This window comes from Haemaphysalis longicornis, unplaced genomic scaffold (genome assembly GCF_048455015.1).
Source record: "Haemaphysalis longicornis isolate Haplotype H1 unplaced genomic scaffold, Haemaphysalis longicornis Haplotype H1 scaffold_1, whole genome shotgun sequence".
Classification (NCBI taxonomy): Eukaryota; Metazoa; Arthropoda; class Arachnida; order Ixodida; family Ixodidae; genus Haemaphysalis; species Haemaphysalis longicornis.
Genome location: NW_027526203.1, coordinates 166646015 through 166668464, shown reverse-complemented (window position 1 = coordinate 166668464; position 22450 = coordinate 166646015). Strand labels below are relative to the sequence as shown.

At 53.1% G+C, this 22450-nt stretch overlaps 1 protein-coding gene across 3 annotated transcripts in view; it reads right to left on the bottom strand.

Moving 5' to 3' along the window:
* LOC144139027 (uncharacterized) overlaps positions 1-21849 on the bottom strand; it is a 281828-nt gene extending 259979 nt beyond the window's left edge. The window contains exon 1 of one of the 3 annotated variants that reach the window (XM_077671522.1): positions 17143-21849. In XM_077671522.1, coding sequence (XP_077527648.1) covers positions 17143-21445 — 4303 coding nt within the window. In that variant the 5' untranslated portion in view covers positions 21446-21849. The remainder of the gene's footprint in view (positions 1-17142) is intronic. The other 2 variants (XM_077671526.1, XM_077671533.1) reach the window with 2 other exon arrangements.
* Between the last annotated feature and the right edge of the window lie 601 nt (positions 21850-22450).

The following is a 22450-nucleotide window of genomic DNA, read 5'->3' as shown; positions in this document are numbered from 1 at the left end:
GCCTGGCGTAACGTGACCCAGTGGCAGTGGCGCTTATCGGGCCGCAATTGAAGGGCTGCGAGGGAGAGTGGGCGGAGCTGATAACAGCATTCCACCAGCACTCACCGCGCCGAGCGACATCTTTTATACGACGCGTCGTTTCAGATGTGTCCCGCTCGGCCGGTGCCTGAAGGAATGGCGACACACGGTTTCGTACAAGGGAAAAAAAATTCAAGAAAGTAAGGAAGAAATGGACCTGGGCTCGAGAACCACGCATAAAGGCCGCAGCGGCGGGGCTCATAAACGTTCTTTCTTTTCTTCATTCCTAAAAGCACTGCGAAAAATATATAGTCAAGTATCGCTAGCACAGAGCGAAATTCAATGACTTGCTTGCCGCAGATTTTTTTTCTTCTCTCTACTTCGCTGTTCCTGCGATTTTATTTAAAGCGGCTATCGAATACTTTCCTTGCCACCACTGCAAAAAAAGCCGTCAACTAGCGGCAATAATGCTTCTGTGACATTCCACAAGCACTCAAAGCGTGCAGAGATAGGGAAGAATACGGAAAAGAGAAAATCTTTCGAACGAGTTTCACATTTATATGACGCGCGCAGAATGGGAATATTTGCCTCGGAATTTCGTGGCCCGCTTCTTAATCGTGTTCTAAAGCGTTCAGATGTCAAAACAAGTTGGGAAAAGAGTTTAAGAAAATTTCACGCTGGAAAAAAGAATGAACGAGAACAAGAGGCGGCTGGATGTGAGCTCAGAGAATCCGGCACTAGCCGAGACATACGCTTGAAGGGGCCATGCAGACAAAACACGTTTGTTTTATTCGAAAGATTTTGTTTTATAGTGCCCCCAGCACTTGTCCGCAAGCAAACGCAGCTTTATTCACTGAGAAATAATCAAATATAAGTTAAAAATTTGATTCTCCCGCCAAATTGTGTTTTCGTGACGTCTGCAATGACGTCACAAGAACAGGCCTTCGGGCGAAACTAAGTGCGCCATTAGGCTCGGCAGACGACTGCGGAGCCTTGTTTACCGTCAGTCCTCCTAGACGACGCCACCATACTGCACCGGGCCGTTTTCTTCCTTTGTTTTGTTAGGTCGCGGGTTCGATTCCCGGCCGCGGCGGTCGCTTTTCTGATGGAGGCGAAAAGCAAAAACGCCCGTGTGTACGAGGTTTCGGCGCACGTTAAAGATCCCCAGGTGGTCAAAATTAATCCGGAGCCCTCCACTACGGCGCGCCTCATCGCCTGCGTTGCGTCGGCGCGTTAAACCCTACAATCAATCAATCCTTTGTTTTGTTTGCGACCGTATTTGCCCCTAAATTGTTTATGCTAAGGCAAAAAATAATCGTTTCGTGAAACATTGTCCTCGCTAGACAGATATGGTGACGTAAGACACCATCGCCATTGCCAATCGGGCCATGTCGTCTGAGAAAACCCAAAAGAGCAGCACTGCTGTGCTGCGATAAGAAGCATAGTTCGCGCAGTACCAACAGCAGTACACATCGGTACTTCTACGTTTACGTGTACTTCATAACTTCCACTGTTTATCTCACCATTCTTACTGGTATAAAAACAACGTACCATAAATTTAAGCGCAAATAGCTCGTTAGGCAAGCTTATAAGCCCTGCCTATATTTTGCGTTTGCTTTTGTCGGCCTCAGCCAATTGCACAACTGGACTTATGACATCATAGGTTCTGTTGCGGCAAATGAGCTAGTGGGTCGCATGGCCATTCCTTTTTTCCTAATTATATAGCCTCCCATTTGAGCGAAGTTTACGTTACAAGTGGTGTCAGTCTGATTCTAACGAGGCAATCTTTCGAATGAAGCAAACTTGGGTTTTGTCTGCATGGCTTTTTTTAATTAAGGCACAACTGAATGCAATAAATATCAGTCGTTCTGCCGTTTGGTGGAGCGGGAATTTTAAAATTACGGGGTTCCTCGTGTGGGGAAGTGCCGTTTTATTCGTCTGCCGCACATGAAGCATTTGCAGAGTATATTACAGGGCTGCTTCCAGCATTAAAGGGACTGTGCAACACTGTCGATAAACGCTTTCACTCTTTCCTTCGCGCCTGGAAGCACTGCGAAAGCTACGTATAGTTATCACCAGCCCGGAGCGGCACTGCGCGATTTGCTCGCCGCAGCCGACGCGCCTTCGGTTTCTGCTTCGCTTTTGTGGCATTTTGTAAAGTGGCCATCGAATGCGGTCATTGCTGCAACTGAAAGGAGGATACACCGCTGTATGACGACATTCGAGCGCTCGAAGAGCGCCGAGACCGGTAAAGAGAAAACGTTTTGAGCAAGTTTTTAAGTTACCTGATGGGCATAGAGCAGTAATTCTTGGCTGAGGCACTTAGTGGCCCCTTATTCTAAGTGGTAAGTGTGTTTGTTGACTACGTTCTGAAAGCATTTAGGATATAAAAAAGGTGAAGAAAGCGTTGCAGGGTCCCTTTAAAATAGCCGATGCTACATAGTAATGATTGCAGTGAGAAATGTAGCAACCGCGCTTTGAAAATGTACATACGTTACCCAAGCTAGTGACGTATATACAACGCACCGTGAGGGCCCGAAGCACATTCTTGTTAACCTACGCACAGCGAGGGCGTACTTTGTATTTCGACACCCGGAACGGCCGTGAATGAATCAAGCCTGTGTCCCGGTGGCAGGAGCAAAAGGCCTTAACGGCACGTGGTTATCTCGGCAGCTGTTTTGGCGCGGCTTCATATCAGCTGCCCCATTCCGACGCTCAAGGACGCGAGAAACGAAGATGAGTTAGTTTCACAATTCTCGCGTCGCTGCTCGCAAATACGGCAACCGTAATTAAGGCGCCAGAATGCGCGAGCCGCGCCCGTTGCTTCTGGAGCTGCGTGGTTTTCGCAGACAACTTATACTCATCAACATCGTCATTCACCGTGCCCTTAAACCCTGAGGGGTATGTTACAAAAGGGTCCTCCCACCCTTCCAAGCGTGGCGTAACTCGCGTTTACGTAACGTTCGACTGTCTAGCCTGCTGCATGCCTACTTGTTTTGTCAACTCGAGCGCGTAAGCTGTCCGCGGTACAGCGATTGCAGAGCGCACAGCGGGCGGCCCGCAGGGAAAGCAGAAAACGCGGCGGGAAACAAAATGTCTGCGCGGCGGCTCCAAGGTCAAGGTACACGCAGGCTGGGCAGACGTGCACGCGTGGGCAGTCGCGTGGAACGACCGGCATTTTACGTATGCGCTCTTCCTGCATGCCACGCGAGCTGCGCTGCGCCTCACGTCCGCGTACAAACTACGCATCGGGAAACAGGCGCCCTCGACAATTCGCTCGATCGTGTACACGTTCGCGCGCCACGGGCGCAAAGCACAACTGATCGACGGGGCTGGATTGGCACTGTGTACGCTCACGATTTTCGTACAAAGCCGTGCCAATAACGGAACGCTGCCCGACAACGTGTTCCGGCGAAGGAGCTAGAAATGGCGCTTGTTCTGCCAGTCTATAGTACGGGCGCCGTACGCAGACGCGTAAAACTACAGATACAAATCCTTCAGAAGCCGTGTTCATCGCCGACGCGGTTCACTAAGCCCATCTCCGCCTATAGGTGAGGCGGTCCACTGTTGCTTGTTGCGTAATTAAACGGTCAGGCCACTTTGCGCCAGTCAATACGCTATAAAATCCCGCGGCCGTCAAGATACAACCATCTGCCTTAACTGCGTCTATCATCACCTTCCATATGGCTGGTTGCCACGGTTTGAGATGCTTCTTTAAAGCTGTCTGGCAGAGTATCTAACAAACTCAAAAGAGGACTCGCTCTTCGTGAATGCACTGTATCTACGATGCAAAAAAAAAAAAAAAGCCATTGCGTAACTAAAATATTTGAGATTTCCATTCGAAATCCGTGCGCTCACGAATATGATAATGATTGCCGCAATCTCTTTACAGGCACCACATAATTACGGGAACGGGGCAGCGCAAGCCCAAAAAGCAAGCTCCATCTTTTTTTACGCGCGGTGCGATGTACTACGTCGGCGACCTAGCGAATTCGGTCCACCACTACAAGACTCGTTATGGTTGGTACCCGGACAAGACGGATGTGACGTCGTCAGGGCCGGCGGAAGCTCGGTGACGCAAAAAACTCGCTTCGTGTGTTTTTCGGTTCACGGTTTCGGTTCGGTTTAGGCTGTAGTTTCGTCGCTTCCACCAAACGAAACAATGCGCTACCGAAATAGGATTAACTGTTATGCAAGTTCCATGACTTTGGGTATACTGCGAATAGTGGGCGACCTTGAACCCGTTGACAAAAAGCGGACAGCAATCTGCAGGTTTCCGCATATCGGAGGCTCGAATAAGTGCTCCGCACAAGTATAAATTGTACACAAGAGTAATCACACCAGCGGAACGTTTCTTGCAAGTGTTCGCCTCAACATTTTATACGCGTGTTGGTTGTCGACTTAAAAAGACGTTTGCGCACACCGCATACGATCTCTCCTACTTTAACGTTTCTAGGTCGATTTTCGTTTCTTGCCCAAGTTTACACGAACGCATGTTTTAGCAGTTTTTATGTAAGGATAGCCCCAGTACGTGAGCAGCGAAAGCGTATACATGATCCATGCAATCCGAAACTGCGTGCTTTTATACAGCCATTTGAAGTGCACGGTAGCACAGCCGTCAACAAGCTTAGCTGGAACATCACATTTGATTTTAGCGTGGAATATCTCGAAAATTCTCACGAAAAACTGTTCAATACAATGTAAAACACTTAAGTTCCCGCTTAAACCTTACAGAAATGCAGCAGTTGCGACTAAATTACCTTAACGAAGGCAGGAGGAGATAAGGTAGTGGCGACTATACTAATTATGCTTGCGCTGTACTGCAAGAGAAACAGCCGCACGCCGAGCATATGCGATAGCCTAGCAACGTCGCCAGAGGCCACCGCGCTCCTCCACTGCGCAGCTACCGCCGCTAAGGTCCCGTGACTTTTCGTACCATCTTTGTCGACGCGGACGACAACGGTCACTTTTCAAGTTCGGTGAAACCACGACCGGCTATAATATAGCCGGTCGTGGGTGAGACATATGGGGCATCCTCCTGATAATAGACAAGTACACAGCGCGGACACGCCATGCGACAATTAAGCTGATTATGAACACCCACGTAAATCAACACCAGCCTCTTTTGAAGCGCGAGACATGCGCAAGTGGCGCCTGCTGAAGTGTTAAAGGGCTGCGGACACTCGTTGCCGGATATTTAGAGCAGAAAATAGCCGATTTAGGCACGCTTCAAACCCAGGAGGAATGATAACGCGTCCTTGTGCCGCAAGCGCAACGGACCTCTCGGCATCGCTAGAAGCGACATTTTCAATGTTGCCGTGCTGCAGTGCTTAACTCGTCGCCCGCCCATCATCCGCAGTAGTGCACACAGGAAGTTTTTTCGCAGGGTTGATGCAATTTGGGAAACCTAAACCACATCTCCATGTGTGCTCTTTTAAAGACACTTACCGTGAGGAGCTCTCGTCTTGTATCCCGTATTTTCGAACGTGAACTAGCATTTTATCAGTTCCTACGTGCTGAGAAAATCAAGCAAGTACTTACTCAGTGAGGCTGGTGATTCATAACGGCAACAGAGTGCATTCTTTCAAAGGTGCCAGTGCTTTTACCGAGATCGGCACTCGCAACAGGACGTATCCCAATAGCGCTTACACCGTTTCACATTGGCACTTGTCAGCAGAAATAACCGCCGGCCGTGAAAAGTGCTTCGGTTGAGAGAGTACAGATTGAATCCATCTGTACGCCCTCAGGAAAAAAAAAAAAAAAAAAAAAAAAAAAACGCAGCTGAAATGGCTCAAAATACGCTACCTCGTTTGGTGTTGTGTAATCCACAAGCTGTATTTCTTCTTCTTAAATGTTCCCAGCATGGCTAGGTTCTGCGACAGACTTCACCACTAAGATTACCCCTCCCCCCTGTCACGCGCCCTTGAACACAACATAATTAAAAAGAAAGGGGGCATTTAAACGTAACCGAATTCTCACGTTAGGTGAATTGCCAGAGCCAGCATTTTTGGACGCTGAGGTGACGTCACTGCTGTCATGCCTCCTGCGAGGCTCTTTCCGCCTGAGCATAACGCGTCTTTGTAGGTAAGTAGAGAGTGATAGCAGAGCGGAGAAACGGTCCCAGTACGGTACCCGCTACGCCTGCGCATGCGCACAACCAGATTTCTCTGCCTCTGCGCACGCGCAGTGGCGCCGGTCGCCTACCGGGGACCGCACCGGGACCGGTTCACCGCTCTGCCATCACTCTCTAATGTTTCGAACCCTCGGATCCGAAGCGAGTGTTATCCAGCCGGCCTGGCAGCGTTGTGCCGCGAGGGGCCACTGGTCTTCCTGGGGAGGCAGAGGGAGTTAAGCGTGGATGCGACAGCCGTCAGCCCTACGAAGCACCTTTATTTTGTTCTGGAAAATAAAGATGGTCTGAGAGGCAGAGGGAAATAAAGATGTCAGGATAGTGAGGGAGTGAGGCAAGCAGCGTCTTCTGCCCGAGTCGCTAGATGTCAGTTCGTGGCGTGTACCGCTGTGTTCGGCCCTGTCCCCGGAGCACGGAGCGGCATTGTAGCCTCAGGGGCCGCTGACGGCTGTCTGACTGCCTTATACACGATCGTTATGTGAACTGTAACGAAAAGAAAAGAAACAGAAGAGAAGGGAAAAAAAGGGCGAGAAACAAAATGAGCGGTGGCTTATCTCGACGAGGTATCATTGTTTGGCGCCCTTTTCCCCCATCCCCACACGCGTCCGTGTTCGAGCTAAGGCAGCTGATATCTCTAGCGAAAATTGCGAGCAGAGGAACAAGACCGCAGAACGGGCCACATCACTTCGCTTCAGCGAAGACAACCGGTATGACACATCGTCTTTACCCACAAATGCCACCCACAACCTCGTGCCGCGTCTCTGTACTGCGGACACGTTGCACTTTATGTATGCGCGCCAATCGGTCTCGTCAACTTCAAATATCTACCAGCTCAAACACCTTCGCCGCGAGTCCAGAACGACCGGGGAGAGCAGGTATATAGGTGAATTTCCTTAAGACAGCGTCACGTTCAGCCCCATTGCAAGACCGGCCTTGATCACTGCTCCACCTAAGCCCCGGCACGCAGACCTCGCGTTCGAACCTTGGTAAGCAAATCCATTCATTGGTCGCCAGACGGTTCCGGAACAGACGCACAGGCCAAACCGAAACTATGCGGCAAAGTGACTGTGCAAAGTGCAAAGTAACTAGGCGTTTTTCCACGCACCATCTATCAAACAAACAAACAAAAAACGATACTCCCAACCTAGGTGTGTTCTCCAAGGCCCGTTCGGTTGCCGGGAGAAAGAATGCAGGGCATGCCAAGCTAAGAGTTAAGGCGGGCCCCGCTAAGAATGTCATAGCAGCGCTTCTTGCGAGCGGTAGCTGTGCCTTGGGAAACGTGTTTTGTAGCTGTTGTAGATTACATACTACGGTCCCGTAAAAATACCACGAATCGTCATCACGGTAGCGGCGAATACGCTGCATGTTTCGTTTGTCCATGGCAAAGCGGTTATACGCCCATATTTCTCGCTTCTTTGACACCAACAGTTAGCACAGACGCTTCGGCGAGAAAACTGGGCTATTATGTTTCATAATACCAATGACAACTGACAAAACCTCCCTATGAATTTCTCAGCCCAAGTGAAGAGAAATTATGCGGCACGCACTAATAGTGTATTTTGGGGGATCCGCGAAAGGCACGGGGAACCAATGCCACGTACTTCATCCGCTGCACGGTGATTCGTGGTTCTTGTCTCGGGCCTGGGTCGTGACGCTCCCTGCCGCCTCGCGCGTGGCGAGCCTCGCATCTGCTGCAGAGTCGCGCCAGGAGCGGCGACTCTTCAGTGCCACTCTACGGCGGCGTCATGACTGCAGCTCGACGGGCCTCGCTTCCGGCTATGGTCTCGGGGGCCGCTTCATGGCCCGACACCGACCCGGTAGCCTCCCAATTTTCCACGCTAAACCTGCCCCGCGCTCCTTGCATGCGCAACGCGGGGTCGATACGTACGCGTCTATTTTCGGAGCGCGTGGCACGGAGCTGCGGCTTGGGGCGAGCGGGACAACGAAACAAACGGCGGCAGCGGCCGAGGACAGAGCGCACGCCGCTATTCCTTCCGGCCAGGAAGTGCCACCGCTGTTCACCGCTCCCGCTGTTCGTATGTGTACACGCGGGCGGCCGCGCAAACAAAGCGGCACGGGAGAATGGGGCGAAAACACCGAAACTACGCACGCGCTACGCAGCGAGGACCGCGAGTCGAATGACGCGCATTCAAAAGACGCCAAGTGCTGCGACAACGGATATCACGCACTGCGCAGCAGCAACCTCCGGAAGAGCGGTGCGAAGCTCTCCGCAAGGCGATTAGCTGGCTGTCGTCCGCTACACAGCTGGCGGTGGAAAGTTGTCAATTTAAAATGCGCACGCCATCAAGAAATTGCGCCAGCAGAGCTTTCTCTCGAGCCCCCCACACGTACAGTGCAACGCAGTCCACAGGCCAGAATTTGCGCGTTGCAGTGTAGGTGACGGCGAGCCTTGAGGTATACTCGCGGTGTATGCACCTCTCGTTCCGACGCTATACGCGGGGGAAACGAGCGTCATTCCCGTCCTGGAAGTGTCCGTGTCGTGCATGCCAAATCAATGCGCATATACGGCGCCGTTCCCGCAGCTGCCGCGAACGCTCTCAACGTACATGCCCACAGTCCCGTCCGGCCTGGTGGCTGGCGCGGCGCCCATCCAGTGACTCAGCTGAGCCCACGTACGAAAGTGCTTCAGTAAGCTATCGAGTATTCATGCTCAGTTTCCTTCTTTCCCCTTTTTTAACTATTAAAGCTATGTCGTAGTCACAGAAGGGTGAAAACGCGGATAAGGATGAAACAAACAAACAGAACACAGATCATACATTTAAGATGTAAGGTTCCGTTGAGAGGGAGTGAGTTGCGGAGCTGAGACGCAGTGGCGAGGGTCTCATACAATAATTAGGCATTAATTAAACCACAAACAGTAAGCTATAGCATCAACCCCAGCAAACCCTTGAAAACCCCGACGCACGGCAGGAACAACCTGGTAAGAACAAAGCAGCGATGACCGTAACAAGGGCAGCAATACACAATGGTGGCAATGCACACGTTCGCAACTCCTTGCAATTCACCTACCAAACTATAGGCGTTCATGGCATACATCGTTGCCGGGGCCACCTACGATGCCTGCTGCAAGAAGACGGTATACAAACACACGATTTTGTGCAGGTACGGCCAAATAATCCATGAACGGATTGAGCTTGGCAAAATGAGTTCTATATACGTACGCAGTTCCCCCCCCTCCCTCCCCCGTTTCTCTCTTTGTAGTAAAAGTTAAAGCAAAAAAATTTCACATGACAGGTTGGAGCAACGGGCCAGAACGTCCGGCATTGGACCTTCTGCCCCGCTGAACCATGCACTTTATTTACGTATTGGTTCATACACAGTTCAGCCTCGAAGGGCTATTGCCGGTTGGGGAGATGGGGACAAACACAGTAAAGCAAGTACGCGAAACACTGATTATTCGCTGCAGTCATAGAAGGACGCACACAAATCGCCAGCACAGAACAAACGGGACACGTGGTAGAGAACACAGGCAGTTCGAAAGACGCGAATAGGTACAGTAATAAAACAACAAGGAAAGAAAGGGAAGTGCACAAGGAAAAAAATAAACCGGGGTCACAGCCCATTTTCAGGTGAAGTAACCGATACAGTGACCCAGGATAGAAAATTTGAATGTTCAATTGGTCCAGGAAGGTTAAGTGGCGGTCTTTCTGAGTATCTATCTACTCCAAGTTTATGATAAAGCTGCGTATTACGCCTACTATCACGCCGATTTGTTAAAGACGGCTTGGCAAGTCGTAACGGCGTACTTACTTAACAAGGAACAAAACCGAATAACAATACACCGCACAATTTTTAACAACGTTTACCTCCACGCAGCCACGGAAGAAAAAGACGCGTGAGACAGCTGCGTAGCAAGTAACTTTCAGTTTTGCGCCACCTCAATTTTTTAAACAATAATTAGCCTTCATGGTGCCTGAAAAAGAGAATGGATTCGTACCCGCCGCGGTGGCTCAGTGGCCAAGGCGTTGCGCTGCTGAGCACGAGGTCGCGGGTTCGATACCCAGGCCGCGGCGGCCGCTTTTCTGATGGAGGCGAAAAGCAAAAACGCCCGTGTGTACGAGATCCCCAGGTTGTCAAAATTAATCCGGAGCCCTCCACTACGGCGCGCCTCATCACCTGCGTTGTGTCGGCGCGTTAAACCCTACAATCAACCAATGAAGAATGGATTCGTAGTGCTTGCCAAGCTTATGTCTAGCATCCAGCCTTTCCGTATATCTTGATACTCTTACGATGCTTAAAATGTTTCGGAGGCGCTTACGTATATTTGAAACATGTACTTCTCAATGAAACAGCGAAGTCTGCCTGAGGCAAGGGTAGTGGGGAATATAAATTCGCGATGAAACAGTAAGTAAAGCCATATTCAAGAAACAGGACCCGACATTTCACATCGGACTTTTTCCTGAACCTTCCGTTCGAAGCGCGACGTTTCGGAATGTTACACATTCGACTTGCTTTTAACCACTACAGGCGTCGCTGTACCACGCGCTGCTGGAAAGGTCCGCCCAAACAAAATACACAAAAGGCCTTCGCAATCCTGCTTAGCCCTGGCTCTTGAACCGACTGCCCGGCCATTGGCGCTAAACATGAACAACATTTAGAAGGACCACGAAAATGCTAAGTAAGTTCTGGTCACTGCGCCGCATGTTTCGTAACAAAAACAGAAAGAGCCAAATACAAGAAAGCGAGAGCGAAAGACGGAACAAGATTAGCAGTACCATCACCAGAACACGAGAAACAAAAGGGAAATATGGCTTTTATTTATTATTTAAAATATACAACTGCGGGTATACACGTGAACAACACTACACTGCAAGTGCTTACTTGCTTCGCCCCCTCATTTCTCGTTGGCTTCGCTGTGCGCGCTACGCTCTTTCTCCCTTCTCTACTTTGTTCCACCTCTCACATGACATGGAGTATGCGTAGCTGCAATTTATATATATATATATATATATATATATATATATATATATATATATATATATATATATATATATATATATATATATATATATATATATATATATATATATATATATATATATATATATATATATATATATATATATATATATATATATATATATATATATATAGAACGCGGCTATTCGTTTTGGCTTAACGTGGCGTAGCTGCAGCATGCTCGGCTTCTCGCGTGCCTACCGAGAAGCTAAGGCGTAACAAAAGCGCATTACAAAAAAAAGACACACACACACACATGCCCTCCTTAGCTCCCCGCACGCCGTTCAACAACTGCCGCTGATTCTGCCTTCACACTAATTCACTCGCTCCGTACTGTATGTTGGCACACGGGCTTTGAAAAAAAAAAAAATAATAATAATAAAAAAAAACGAACGGGAAGGGCAAGGAGACCAGCCGCAGCTGCGCCGCGTGTAGCCGAAACGAATATCTCCAGTACTCCGTGAACAGACAAACACAGCCAGAATGAAAATGACAAACAAAAACAACAACATGGCGCACCAGCGTGTGTTTCACAGTATAGGCGACAAGAGGAGCAAAGTTCTCGCCCTCCCACCCCTCCCCTCTTGTCGCCTGTATCAGTCGCAGCAGGATGAGCACTTGGCAGAAGTATGAACACGAGCCGCGAAGAACACAAACAAGAGGGGAAACGCACAACGCGGTCGCAACGCAAAACACAGCACACACAAACAACAGAGACGTACGCGCACGCAGACCCAGTTGGCTTCTGTTTTTGTCGTCTGCACGAGACGATAGCTACTTTCCCTTGCCCGCTGCCCAAGCGACGCTAGCACAGGGACCCTCGTCGTCAAAAAGCAAACGAACAGAATGACAACACGTCGTAGACGACGGCAACGCGTGTGGGAAGGGTGAAGAAACGGCGGAGAAAATGAATCTTACGCACAGACTGGCTAATTCCTACGTGCCGTACGATAGCGTGCTAAGTATCTGGCTCGGGAACTCGGTAATAAAAAGCGGAAACACTTTTTGTAGCGTTTCTTTTTCTCTACCGTAGGAGAGCACAGCGTATCAGTCGAAGTTTTAACACCGAGAGGAGATGGAAGGAACTAAGAAATAGCGGGTCGGTTGAATTTTAGCAAATCCCAAGTACTTAGGGACAGATAAGCGTTACAACTGTTCTATGTAACAAAAGAAAACACGGAACAAAACACGAAAACCTCAGCTAACTGCGAAATCGCATGCAAATACACAAACACACACACAGACACACACGAAAAATAATGTTGCTGTGACGCGTATGAGACGGAAATACAGCTGCGAAAACATTACGAAAACCTCCTCTAGACGCAGCCTTCGAGATTTGCTACTCGGTTTGCTAGCCGGTAAACACCAGATAGAATCGTTAAACTTTGCGAGGCATTGTTCAGGAAACTCAATAGGGAAAACGAAATACAGCGAGAAGATCGATGAAATAGCGGAGAATGTTTGCTTGTTAACGGATCGACTGTCTCGCATTCCAGCCCTGCGACGCTGGCAAGAAGGAGAGTGGTTAACACATGTGCCTGGCGTGCAATCGACCTTGCCGTAAGTGCGAAGGTCTCGCCGTTGATGTTGACACCCTGTTTGGCAAAGCTCGTTTCAATACCGAAGATATCGCTCCAGGGCAACGACGCCCTTTGTCTTCAACTATCCTGGGCGCTTAGCGTACTCTAGAAATGACTAACCAGATTCAGAATAACGGACCTGAGCACTTCCTTGCCCCACGGGAACGAAGCAGTGCGTAATTCGCAGAACTACAACTGCGAAGTCCCTACAATTCGTTAGGGCCGTAAAGCGCTTGAGCTTCCAAAACTCGCTACTGCTCCAACATAAGACCACAACTGTTGTGCCTGAATTTATGACAAGGATGACGCGCGGATATGAATTGCTCCTCAGTTGTTTTTTCCTTACACAAAGACGAGGCAGCAGCGTTTTGCAATTAGTGTCGCATTCTGTTCAGCGCTGCATCACAGCGCCATTTTAACGAGAGAGCTAACGAGGGCCTAACAAGGCCTACCAAGTTGAGCGCGACGGGACACAATTCCCTGAGTTTTCTTCCCACTACGCCTGCACAATGTTTCCTTTTCACGAAAAGAGAGAACTATTAAGCGAACACCGCATAATTATTAAGAGTGTTTTCAAGTGGAATTTGGTCGGATATAGAAGGGGCGGAGAGTCAGGAAGGCAGAAGAGAACAGCGCTGAACAGTTTCGTAAGAAGCGCCCTGCAGAAGCATCGCTTTCTGGACTCAGTCGCGTCACTACTTTCTTTAATCTATGTGAAATAGCACCCTTATGGCAACGTAGTAGTAGCGGACCGCGACAGCTGCCATTGGAGGGAGCGTCCATAACGAACTCCGAAAATTCCTGAACAACTTGCCCGGGATGTGCCACCTTGCAAGCCAACATCTTTTAAGTCGTTCACAAGCCGGTCAGAAACGCCGCTTTTCTAGATGGCAGATCCCCGGCAATTTCCTGGCCAAATCCCGGACCCTAGAATGGCGCCACGTCCGGCCACATGAGAGGCCAATCACCGCGACAAGTTAGCAGATTTGACGAGTAACGAGGCCCGACGTATGATTCGACTAAAAAATTTGGCCACCGCTGTGACATCACGCAATGCAAGACGTCATTCTCGCACTGCGCTACGTCCTTGCAGAGGGCACATTTTTCGAGTCAGCACGTACACTTTTGGCCTCGCCAATGGTCTCTACCTTGCTCCTCTTACCGCAATGATTAACCACTCAGGCGCGTTACGGGGGATAAGATTCACTTATTTGAAAGCGTGTACTCGGCACCCTATCGACGCCACTAGTCGCGCGCACCAGAAGGCCTACCACCAAGTCCTGCATGAACGCGCGCCGACTAGTACCACCTTTCGGCGGACCACAACAAAAACCACGCTACGGCCGATTGGCTGAACCCGAAGATCAGCAGAGCTGCAAGCCGCGTGAAGGGGAAGAGGGCGACAACAGGGAAAGTTTTGATCTGTGTAGCTGCTTTACTCGACCCCTATCTGAACGAAGCAAAACTAGAGCATTCGAGGCAGCTGAATTCAGACCAGTCGGAAAAGCTGTTCTCCGAGGGTGGTAGTTTCCGCCAGTACCTTTATGGCATCAAGGTAGAGCTTCAAGGTAGTACCTTCATGCCATCAAGGTAGAGCTGCATCGACAAGGTTCATTTTGATCCACGTGTGACTCAATTGTGATAAAACTACAAAAATTATTAAAACCGAAAAAAAAAAAACATGCTTCTGCCGGCGTTCTGGTGGACGCATTACTGTCCCCCTGCCCTTCAGCTTTTCTTCTTGCCGATAGCGTCACGAAGACTGTCCTCGCAATTTGTTCTCATCCTGTGCCTGCGTTCCAACCTTCGAAACCAGAGTATCAAAACGGAGCTGTTTTAAGGTCTACCTGAGGCTATAGTGTGTGCCTAGTGCTTATCTATCCTTATCTAAACAGCGCGCAATAGCCCGCTGAGGCAGTGTTCGGGAAAGGCATAAAAACCGGCTCGCAAGTGTTTTGCGCCCCCGGTATTCTCTCCCCGATGAACAAGCGGACAGGCAATTAAACGTAGAAGCTTCACGACCTCCCAAGTTTCCCCAGAGGAGTCAAGTGACGCATACACACACACCAATAACTACGTGTTTTCAATCGCGCAGCCTATCTGGTACAAAATAGTCTCCAGAGCCCTGACGGGAACTATGAGGACACATCCGTACGAAGAGTTATTAGGCAGGAACGAACGCCGTTGAAAGATAAGAGGTCTGGCGGAAGTATTAATTTTCATACGAGATTCAAGAAAGCTGCCTGAGGCTGTTTGTCAGACATACTCCAACTGCCTACTTGCGAAATAAAAAGAGGATTCCGAACTATTGTAAACTATAAGCAATACGCAGGAACAATTCGTCTGCATTCCGAACAAGCTTTGGTGCCCCTTAAGATTTTCAGAACCGCGCGCAATTGAAAAACAAAACACACACACACACACACACACACACACACACGCGCGCGCTCGCGCGGGCTAATTGATTTAGGCCGAACGTAGCGGCCGGAAAGGCGAGTTTAATATTTACACGAAGGAGAGGCGTTCGAAAGCTGTCTTGAAATTCTTTGGCAGGCGCGGAACGGCGACAGTTGTATAGGAAACATGGCAGCCACCACAATCAAGAGGGCAGTGGCAGCACAAAAGGATATATATATAATATAATATATCATATATTTAACGAATGGTGCGAAAACTCGCACGCTAACACGTATACCACTGCCTCCAAAAGCAGGCAAACCCCAAACAATGCGGCGGCTATTTCTCATCGAGTAGGGCAGTCTCCAGGCGGTGATAACACTATTCTCGCCTTCATCCTGTCATTTTTTTTTTTTTTTGTTCTCCCTAACGACAGCTTTCGTTCGACGGCTGCACAAAGTTAGAACGCCGCGCGTTCCGCGGAGAGAATCATTAGAGCAGTCGTCCTAAGTTAGGGTGTCTCGATGCCAGGTCGGGCGGTGGACATCGATGCACCCTATCCTCGGTAGCACACTATTTCTGATGCGTCAGCGCCGCGCGCGCAGCGAGAGTTCCTTTCACTCCTAGACGCCACTTGCGCACTCGACTGCGATGTTTGGCATTGCACGAATGTTTCCACCCCCGGCAGTGCTCCGCTAGAAGGCAACCAGAGCGAGGCGATAGTGCGAATGCTACGTGGCGTCCACCGTGCGCGCTTTGCGAATTTTTCTGCAACATATTTTGTCAGGCAAACGTCGACACAATGGGAGAGATGCAGGGTTCTCGGATAGGAAATCAATAATGAGAGAAGGCATAGTAGACAGCCTGCGAGATATCCGTCGCACCGCGTCGCTTCCTTCATCTAAGCGCACCTACTGTCAGACGGGAGTTCGCAAGCGTAATCGAGGTCCCTGCGTCAGGTAATGTATAGATGTCCCTTATCATGCGGGTTTCACAATACGAAATGTCACTACAGCTGTCGTATTGTAAAGCTAGTCATCCCAACTTTGTGGCGCTAGGTGTCACACTGTGGAGGACCGCTTCTGTAGGCACTCCAAGGCATGATGATCGACTTTTCCAGAGCTTCTGGAGTGCTAAAGCTGGAACGTATAACATCAGTGTGAAATAAAATCAGCTATCTTTATTTTTGTTTTGCGTTTACTTGTTGACGTACATAAGAAGGGATGCATTTTAGTTTCGTGACCTACAGTTATCTAAAAAAAAATATCGCCGCTATGTCTAGCCTGCTAATTTCGTGAGAAACGAAAGATGGTTCTTAAGGCTGGCCCTTCACAATGTGACACTCAGCGAAAGCTTCAGATCTCTTCAAATCTAACAATCAACACTCGGCTGGTGCACTATAATTACTGGATATCCTAAATTTCATGGAAAATCGGACAGCAGAGCAGACATCAGGCACAATTCAAGTGAGAAGCATCCAACACATCTGCAAAAGACAGCCGTTCTTTGCAGAAGGTTTTGCCGCAAAGGGCCATCCAGTTCCCGCAATGACATCATGAAACACAAATGGGAGTGGACAGCCCTTGTTTTATGTCTCGCGCTAACATGCGGAGCCCAAATGCGCGCAATTGGGAAAGCCCGCCCGCACAATACACTCGAATTAGCGCACAGAAGTCCGAATAAAAAAATTACACTTTTAATAATAAGTAACCTATTGCAACAGAGAACGGTAGTAAAATGTACTCGAGGTCCGACTTCGAGAATCATCGCCACTGTGAGACCCCAGCAGGGGCGAAAAGCCCGTGGAAAGATACAGCCGCGCTCTGCGGGAACGAACTCGCTATGTTTATCCCCCACGGCTACAGTGCATTTTTTTCGTATCCTTGAGAACCGTCGCACTTTGCCATGCGCGCGTCGTACAAAACCCGAATGGCAAGATGCGCGATTTGGGAGGACAACACGTACACACACACAGATGGGGTCCATGCGCGGCCAGCGCTCAGAGCGTGATGCCGACACTGCGACCGTACTCACCGAGCGCGGGCGCGGCAGGCGACTGAGCGGCCACGACAGATGAGGTGGAGCCCGGCTTGGAGCCCACGAAGGACGACTCCATCCACACCGCGGGTCTGGCAGCCCCGTTCGAGGGCCCGGAAGGAGACGGCACACCGATGTCACTGAGCACCGATGAGCAAACAGCGGACGAGTGGTCCTCGTTTTCCACGTTCCAACCACCACCGTCGCCGTAGATTCCCTGCACGTACGAGTAGCGGTCCCGGGGAATGCACGGCGAAGCCGACTGGTGCCGGTGAGGCTCCTGCTGCTCTTGCTGGCTGGCGGGCTCGAAGGCCGAGGGCGTAATCCACGCGCCTCCGGGAGACACAGGTCGGCTGCCGGCCGACGAGAGTGGGGTCGTGGTGCCGGTGCTCGGCGCCGCGCGCCAGCCGAGGTACGGCTGCCGCATGGAGCGGTAGGACCAGGCGGCGGCAGGCGCGCTGCTCACGCTGCCCCAGCGACTCAGGGAGCCGTCGTGCGAGCCAGGGCTGGAGGTGAGAGACTCACGCGACGCATGCCAACATCGCCAGTCGGGAGCAGTGACTCGCTTGGGGATGACCAGGTTGCGGCTTTCGGGAGTCGTTGCAGCCAGGCTAGCGGTGGAAGGCGTGCGGCTACCCAGCCCTTGCCAGCTGGGCCGGCCTCCGGCCGCCGACGACGTGGAGTCGCGTCGCGCTCGCAAGAATCCCGTCTCGGCGGCCGTCTGCTTGGCACGGCGCGTGTACCACTCGGGCAGCTCGAGCTTCTGCAGGGAGCGCTCGATGCGAAGCTCGTGTTCGGACTTGGTTCGTTGGTCGTCGCCCAGCAGCGGGCAGCCTACGGTGCCGTCCTCGAGGAAGCGGTCCATGCTGCGAGTTCGGTTCAGGTACGCGTCGTCTGCTCCGTCGTAGGGCTCCTCTTCTTCGGGGGCGCCTTCACGCTGGTACGGAGGGGCAGCGGCTTTCACCTGGCGACAGCAGAGTGTGTCCACGTCGGTCTCGAGGTAGCCGAGGCTCCTGCTGCGGCGGCGCTCATCGTGCGCGGCCGGGCCGCAGCGACGTCGGGCGTAACGGCTGCGCGTCTGCTCTACGAGCCGGTTGAACTTATCGGGATGCACGGCCGGCGCCGGACTCCGGGGCGGCAGGACTGCGGCGGTGGTCGGTTCCGTCGTCGCTGCTGGCTGCCGTGGCGCTTGCTGCGGCTCCGTCGGAGGAGGCGGCCATCGATCGTGGAGCCTGCGGCTGCGCCAAGCGTCCGCCTCCAGCGCCGCCAGGTCCGGCGAGCTCTTGGCCAGACTCTCGCGCGCCGCCTGCGCGCTAGCCCGAAAACCCAGCAGCCGCTCGGCCGATTCGTCGGCTGTCGCACTTGTAACAGCGTCGTTTGCACGCTTCAGCTGCTCCTGCTGTCGCTGCAGATTTTCGAAGAATCGCCGCCGCGACGAGACGAGGCGGCCAGTAGCGGGCGACATGTGTGGTTCAGGCAGTTGCACTTGTGGCTTGGGGAGCGTCTGCGCGAGCCGGCGGGCCGTGGCGTAGCCCGTGATGCGCTCGAGATGCTCGGCCGGGTCGAGCGGAGACCGAGACCGCGGCGGGGGCACCGGCTTGGGCGGCCGCAGGAGAGGCTGCGGCGTTGCTTGCGGCTGCTGATGCTTTTGCGCTTGCGGGAAAGGCGGCGGCTTGCGATGGCAGACATGGCCGGCTCCTCCGTTGACAGGAAGCGTGGCTGGTCGTTTGTTGTTGCAGTGACCATTGCTAATGTTGGGCGTTGTTATGGGCGGTCCATCGCAGTCATCAGAGTCTGGAATGTTGTCGACGATAACGGCATTGCTCTTTACCGGGGTCCGAACAACGCGCACACGGTCTTCCAGAAGCACCGGGGACGGCGTCGAACTTGTCGGGGGCGAACTGTCCGCTCGGCTGGGAAGCACGTCCGAATGAACGTGAAATGAGCGTTGCTCGCACGGCTGAGGCTCTCGCTCCAAAAGGGGGGAGACGGCACCTGCTCCGTGATGGCCGTTGGCGTGTTCCCCGGCAGATTTCCTCAGATGTAGAGACGAAAACTCCTTGTAGCGCACGGGTGTGGGCAGGCGGACGTCGGAGCGAGCAGACGATGATCCAACTCTATACACGGGCGAGGAAGAGACAGAGACGATGTCGTCACTTGGCTGGCTTCGCGCGTGCCTTGCCCGGTCGACGGCGTCTTCGGAACCGCCGACCGAGCAGGCAGTACGCACAACTACGTCCAGGTCTGGTGGTGGGACGAACTGCTTGCAGCCGGCGTAAATCTCACGCGATGCCTCCGCGCTGGCCGTGGTTGCAGCTTTGGCCGTGGCGACGGCGAGTGCGAGAAACGGATCCCGGGACTGCGCCCGCACCGAAGCGAGCGCGGACGCGCGAGTGGGCTCTGCCGTGCTCCCGCCGCGGGATCGCGCGACGGCGCGCGATGTTGCTGTTGCGCTAACTGTTCCCGCTCGCTGTTTTTGGTGGCGCGCGGACTGCGGGCTCTCAAAGTGAACACTCACATCTTCCTCCTCGAGAAACCTCCTGCCGATGTCGTCGTCTCCTTCCTCCTCGTCTTCCAAATCACAGGATGTGCCTTCGTCGTCAAACTCGACGATGGGATGCTGCGGCGACTTGTGCTGCTTCCAGCGATGATACTCGCTCGGCTGACAGGCGTCGTTGGCCGCACTGGAGGCGATGGCTGAGTTCACGCTGCTGCCGACATTCCTTACTCCGCCGCCGGCGCTCTCTTTCTTCGGCTTCCCACTTTCCCGCGTCGCCGATTGGCGCCTCGGAGCGGCCGCTTCCGGTTGGCGTTTCCGCACTACGTCCACAGATGGCAGCACCCTACGCGCCGGCAGCGGTGGCGCACTCTCCTCGGCCGCCGGCTCATCGGCTCGGCTAGCGCGCGCTGGCGGCTGCGGCGGCGTCGTCTGCTCTCGAAGCAGCGTCTTCTCGGCGTCGCCGCTGTTCCCCAAGGGCGTGCATCGTTCCGTTGTTTCAGTGCTGCTGGTCTCGCTCCACGATGTTTGGTTCACGTTGTTGAGCTTGGCTATTCGTGTTCCGTTCCTGTAGTACTCGTAACTGTCCTCGCGGCGGACGCTTTGCGACACGCATACCTCTGTCTGCACAAAGCTCAACGTCGAGTCGCCGTCTCGGTACGTGCCGTTCATGTTTCTGCTTCTCCGCTCTTCAGCCAGTCCTGCGCGGCTTTCTGTTCGAGGCCCGGGAGGCGAATGCGTGCCGTTTATGCTGCCGCCACCGCCGCTGTCGACGAAACATCTCTGGTCCGGCGAGCGGCCGTGGCCCTTACGCGAGCTGGAGCTATCGATCGCTGACTCCCAGCTCAGACTGCTGGGGGGCGAGATGTCGCTCGAACTCGAAGTACTGTCTCCATCTAAATAACCCGAGTCATCCAGGTCACCCTCGGCGTTGTTCTGTTGATCATCCCCATGGTAACTCGCCGAGTTTCGATTTCGACCCTGCCCGCTCGAGTAGTCATCCTCGTCGCTACCAGATGACGCCGAGGAGAGGTCCTTGAAGGTGACGTGCCGTACAATAGATGGCGCACTGTGTCGTATCTCCGGCGCGAGCGCGCTTTTGCGGATCGTGACGTTTCGACCGCCGGGTACGTCCTTGCTCTCTGGTTTCGGAAGCGTACGGCCGCCGGCTCTCACCTGGTTGTTGTGGTGGTCAGCTGTTGATAATCCTCCCCCGCCGCTGACAGAGGCGCGGCGTGCCGCGGGCTCGAACGAACGACTGTCAATCTTGGCCGTACGTCCAGCGTTGTCGCGCCGTTCGACGTCGTAATCCTGCGCCGTGTCACTCACAATACGCGAACGTCCGTTCAGGGGCTTTGACTTGGGCAGTCGGTCGGGGGATGGAGGCACAAAAACTACACCATTCGGGCATTTGTCGCTGGCGTCGATGATGACTGTAGCAACTACATCGCGACGATCATTCGATGCGGCCGACGGGGTCGCGACGTAATCCGCGGGCGTAGATAAGTTGCTGCCGCACTTGGTACGTTGTTCGGAGTGGTCGATGTGCTTACTGCTGCCACAGGCGACGAAGCCGTTGGCAGCGGCTCGGTTCAGTTCGACCACGGAGCCACACTCGGACGGGTAGGACCACCAGCTCCCCGAGTCGGAATCCTCTTCGCCGAGGGAAGAGGCCGACTCCAGCCTGGTGGCGTCGCTGCTGCCACCGCTGTAGTCTTCTTCCGGCGCTGCTGCTGCCAGGCAGGCGACGCCGGGGGCGCACGGGACGTGCGACTCCCAGCGCGGCACGTCCTGCTGCGTCATGACGTCGCAGCCGAAGCGACCGTCGTGCACCGAAGCATCACGGGAAAAGTGCGCCGTCGGCAGCTGTAGCAGTGTCGTCGCGCGCTATCCGGCCTTCACCTTGTTTTCCGGCACTTTGGCGACGACGGCGCAGCCGCGCGCACAGCTGCGCGCCTGTAGACCACCGCCGCAGGAGAGGCACAAGCGCGTGGCTCGCGCGTGCCGGCACCGCCGCGACTGCACTGCCGGAGTCGTCTCTGCGCGGGCGCTACTGGGAAGAAGAACCGACGGCGAGCGAGCCGAGAGGCCGTCCGCTGCGAACGCCGGCCTGTGTCGCTCTGTGCGGAGAAGCCACGAGCGGGCCTGCGAGTGCGGAGGCCCACTCGTGCGGCGAAGCCGGCTTCCGGAAAGGGTCTGCCGCTGTTTGCTCCGCTTTTCTTCTCAGTGGCTGGCCGGCCGCTGGCTTCCCGCTCTCCTCATTGTTCGCCCTTCTTGTACGCGCCCCTCTCCCCGCGCCAGCTGGCCCCCCTTTCCGCGCTGCGCAGGCTGACCCTCCCGGCGTCCCCACGTTTCCAACCCGGCCCGATGCGCGCGTAATTCACACTTTTCTTTTCCTGCTCTTTTCCATTGCCACGGCGGAACTCGTCGTGGCGGCGGGCAGGACTCCAGCTTCAATGAATTGGAGCTGGGGTTCTCACACCCAGCCAGATGCACGCGCACCCCATCGTCAAGGCCGAAGCGGCTTTAGAAACTCATGGGTCCACACCCGCTTTTTCTTTCTTTTCTGTTGTATGCAGCCTCACTTCGCAGCGGGCGGAAGTAGGGGAACGGCATGGAGCCCGGGGGCCTTGCGTCCGGGAGGGTACCAGAGAGAGCGGCACGTGGCCTGCTGTTGTCCCGGTTGTTTCAAACCCCGCTGTTTCTCGTTTCACTTTTTGTCCCATTTCATAAGAGTCCCCAACAGCCCCGCGCTTTGGCTCCGTTTTTTTTTTTATTTTTTTTTCCGGCGTGCAGGCAGCTTCCGAA